The sequence below is a fragment of the Octopus bimaculoides genome, chromosome 2 (assembly GCF_001194135.2).
Source record: "Octopus bimaculoides isolate UCB-OBI-ISO-001 chromosome 2, ASM119413v2, whole genome shotgun sequence".
Taxonomy (NCBI): domain Eukaryota; kingdom Metazoa; phylum Mollusca; class Cephalopoda; order Octopoda; family Octopodidae; genus Octopus; species Octopus bimaculoides.
In genome coordinates, this window is record NC_068982.1 from 50075418 (window position 1) to 50080260 (window position 4843).

The 4843-nt window shown below is 36.6% G+C and overlaps 1 protein-coding gene across 2 annotated transcripts in view; it reads left to right on the forward strand.

Moving 5' to 3' along the window:
• The window catches only part of LOC106871309 (tRNA-splicing endonuclease subunit Sen54), a 105636-nt gene that overhangs the window by 17493 nt on the left and 83300 nt on the right, over positions 1-4843 (forward strand). For both annotated transcript variants that reach the window (XM_052977042.1, XM_052977034.1), the window contains exon 5: positions 2523-2671. In XM_052977042.1, coding sequence (XP_052833002.1) covers positions 2523-2671 — 149 coding nt within the window. The remainder of the gene's footprint in view (positions 1-2522; positions 2672-4843) is intronic.

The window sequence follows — 4843 nt, forward strand, 5'->3', positions numbered from 1 at the left end:
GTGTGTATGTGTCTTCGTGGCTGTGTCCCCCACCACTGTTTGACAACCATTGTTGGTGTGTTTACATTCCCATACATCAGCAGTTCAGCAAAAGAGAACTGATAGAATAAGTACCAGGTTTAACAAAAAGTACTGGGGTCGATGTATTCGATCAAAATTCTCATTAAGTTGGTTTCATGCATTTTTCTCACTTTTTTGCATCCATTTTGTTTTTTATTTGCATTTATTCATTGATTAATCCCTGAACAGATGAGAATTTTAAGTTTTAAAAGATCTAGGGGGGATAACTCTACACTAACCCTTTTTTCGTTTTCTGTGGGCAAGTTGTGCCATTTTAAACATTTTCTCTCGTAAACAAAGAATTAAGGACTGTTTGCTTCATCTACTTAGTTTCTTATATCTATTTTATTATAAACAATAACATTTCAAGTTCATTTCTAATAACTAATTTGGAAATATGTTAAAACTATTTTTCCACATTGTCTTATTAGGGCGGTGAGATGGCAGAACTGTTAGCACGCTCGACAAAATGTTTAGTCACATTTTAATTGTCTTTACATTCTGAGTTCAAATTTTGCCAAAGCCGACTTTGTCTTTTATCCTTTCAGGATCGATAAATTAAGTGCCAGTTGAGCGCTGGGATCACTGTAATTGATTCCTCTTCTCCCCCTAAATTTCAGGCTTTGTGCCTATAGTAGAAAGGATTATTATTACTAGCGCCTCCCCCTTTGGGAGTTCTATTAATCTGATTATCTATTTATTTATTATATCTTTCTCCTTTTTCTTCTTCTGTTTAGATGAACTTTCCTACCTTTTCGGACAAAACCTTTTGTAACCTTCGTCCTGTCTTTGTCCTTACATGTTTTTAATTGATATTAGCCCTTGTGGCCAATAAAACAAATTAATTATTATTACTAGCAGAAAAACCGCTCTCCAAGCGGTTTTCTGCTGGCATATGTGTTGCGCATATTGATATTATATATATATATATACATATAGATATGATACATAAATCATAGAGTAAATTGACAATATGCTCACGAATTGAACAAAGACTCCGTTATAGTTTATTTTGTAATCAGTAAAATAATTCATGGTACATTTAAAAAGACGATAATGAAAATTGGAAAAGAGATGAGACTGTCAATGGAAAATGTTCATGAATCTTCACTTGAGTGAATTTGAAAATAGATGCTCTGGTGGGAGTTAATGAATTACATTGACCATTATGAAGAGATGAGTTTTGTTATATTGTTGTTTCATTTATATTCCCTTACAGACGTCTTAAGTGTTTCTAGTGTCCCTTACCTAGCAATTAAAAAGAAACTTAAATACATTTCAAATAAAAGAGAGTAATGAATGTCACACATCATTGTAGAATTTTTTTTTTTGCAGACACAACTGTCAGCAAATGGATCCTTTTCATTGATCTCCGTTAATATTTATATATTTACTTTTCGTGACACTCTTGATAATGCAACATACATCTGACCATGTGCGTTGAAACGTGTCGGAAGATGATATTATTGACTAAATAATTTCTAGGTGGTACCCTAGCACGACCGCAGTCAAACACAATTTGAAAACTTAATTCTGTTAGACAGGAATTATTGTTTTTGCACTACGTAATACTTTTAAAAATAATTTACTCACTTGTTTTGTTGGGGGTTTTTTACGAACATGAAATAAAACTATTTGTTTACACTTTTCTTCGGATTTTGCTGAGACTGGACACACTGATCAATTTTGTATAGAGGGTAGCATTAAGAGGAGAGAAATAAACAACCATCACTCTCAACAAGTCGAGGTACACCCAAAAGTTTACGATTTCAGACAGTCCAGTATGTAGGAGTATGTCGAAAGCATTAACTGGGTAAAATCGCTGCCAAACCAGATATAACATCTTAATGAGTAATAGTTGGCACGGGAAACAGAAGATTTCAATACAGAGTCAGTGGTCGGCTTAACTTCAACATGGAAAACACGAGCAACGCTGGGTCCAACAGCTAGTATACATATATATATATATAATACAAATGATATATGAGCATATGCATGTATACATACATATATGTACATACCTACATCTACATGTATATATAGATGCATATCCGGGTACAGGATGTCAAAAAGGAACGGGAACATAAACGAAGCACAAAAAAAAACAGACTTTTTTTACGGACAACAGAATGAACACATAGGAAAACAGACGAGCCACTTATGGAACTTTTCCTTCATCAGCTGCCTGTATTCTAAGCTAAGCGTTTCGAAGGTATATATATATATATATATACACCTATGCACACACACAACAGGCTTCCTTCACTTTCCATCTAATAAGTCCACTCACAAGATTTTACTCAACCCATGTCATAGTAGATGACATATGCCCAAGGTGCCACATAATGGGACTGAACCTGAAACTTCCTGTTTCTGTATATTGATAAAATGAAAAATAGAAACATAGATGATTTGCAAACATATTACTCCTTTACTTTCTATATTCTTGTTTTCTTTTCCAGAATGCTCTTCTTGTATATAATGAGAAAGTTCCACTCAGCATTCAAGAAGGGTACCAGGTATTCCTAGGAAAATCCTTAACTCGTATACAATACCAAGTTTACGCTCATCTCAGACGGATTGGCTATATTGTTTTTAGATTTGAAAATAAGTGAGTATTTAAAATGGAAACTTCTCTTTTATTTATTTTACAGACAAGAAAGTTAGTTTCAAATGCAGTATAGTTGTGAAAACAGCCGAGAAATATTACCCTTAGAAAACAGAAAAAAAAATTGCCATTAGTCGGCTATAGAGAATCAAACTCTATACCTCTCTGATACTGGCTGGGTGCTCTGTACCAACTTTTTTTTTGCATCTTCTAAGGGTAAATGCCCAACTTTTCTTAGCTGTTTTTGCAGTTCTGCTGCACTTCTAATGTTTGGTTACAAAATGTTCACTCTTTGCTTGTATTCTTTTACTTGTTTCAATCATTTGACTGTGGCCATGCTGGAGCACCGCCTTTAGTCGAGCAAATCGACCCCAGGACTTATTCTATGTAAGCCTAGTACTTATTCTATCGGTCTCTTTTGCCGAACTGCTAAGTTATGGGGACTGCTGGTCTTTTATAAACAGCCTTGCCTAGACTTGTGCCTCAGAGGGAAACTTTCTTGGTGCAATCCTATGATCATTCATGAATGAAAGGGGGTCTTTACCTACATATATATATGTGTGTGTATATATATATATATATATATATATATATATATATATATATATATATATATATATATATGGTTGTGAGTTTGATTTCCAGACCAGGTTGTATGCTGTGTTCTTGAGCAAGACACTTTATTTTTCATTGCTCCAAGTCACTCAGCTGCAGAAATGAGTTGCAACATCACTGGTGCCAAGATGTATCAAGATGGATAACATTAGTGGCATGGAGAAGGGAGGCTGGTATGCATGAACAACTGCAGGTCTTCCACAAACAACCTTACCCGAACTTGTGCCTTGAAGAGGATTTTTTTAAAAATACAATCCCATGGTCATTTATGACCAAGAGGGCTCTTTACCATTTAATCATTTCATACTGTATAGTGGTTGTAATTAGGAAGGACATCCAGTTGTTGGAACCACGTCGAAGCAGACACTGGAGCACGATGCAGTCCTTGGGCCCATTAGATCTGTCAGTTAAACTGTTCAACCCATGGTAGCTTGGAATATAGACATTAACTAATGATTATGTGTGTGTGTGCATTGCCAGTGCCCCTGGACTTGCTCTTGTGCGGGTGGCACATAAAATACACCATTTTGAGCGTGGCCGTTGCCAGTATCGCCTGACTGGCCTTCGTAGGATTTTCGAGCGAGATCGTTGCCAGTGCCCTTGGACTGGCTCTTGTGCAGGTGGCACATAAAATACGCCATCTTAAGCGTGGCCGTTGCCAGTACCGCCTGACTGGCCTTCGTGCAGGTGACACGTAAAAGCACCCACTACAGTCTCTGGGTGGTTGGCGTTAGGAAGGGCATCCAGCCGTAGAAACTCTGCCAAATCAGATTGGAGCCTGGTGTAGCCATCTGGTTTCACCAGTCCTCAGTCAGGTCGTCCAACCCATGCTAGCATGGAAAGCGGACGTTAAACGACGATGATGATGATGATGCGTGTCTGTGTGTGAATACACAATGAGCTTTGTACAGTATCTGCCTACCAAATTAACTCTCAAGACATTGTGTTGTCTTCATTTAGCACTAGACCAACCCTTATTGAATAGAAATATGTCCAAAACACTGCTGTAACACCCACCCCTTGCAACACACACTTTTTTTTTCTCAAGCCTTAGCCAATCTAGAACCATATTATTCAATGTCTACTCCCATTCTTGAAAATGACTGGTGTGATTTGAGATAGATTTGTGCATTATTTCTCAAACAAGTCAAATGACTGTTTAGAGGCTCCCTTTATGCATGGCAGTTTCTGAAAGTATATTAAATTGCAATTCAACCTAAATAATAGTAGCTTAACTATAATCCTTTCAATTTGGGATTATGTTACTGAAAGACGATAAGGACTTCTTTCTTTTTTTCTAAAATCGTTTCTCTGTACCAAAAAGAGAAGCTACTTTCGTCTTTCTGAAACACCACACATTCTTCTGATTTAGTTGTGCTCGTTGGATCATGATTTTTGCATAATTGAAAATGTTATGATTTGAGGGAGATTTAGTTGCTATTTCCAGCATATCAGGCAACTGTTTAAAAGCTTTCTCATTGTTTTATGTGATAGGGCTGTTTTCGCATTACTCATGGAAATAGTATGAAAATTTCTCTCTCTCTCTCTCTCTCTCTCTCT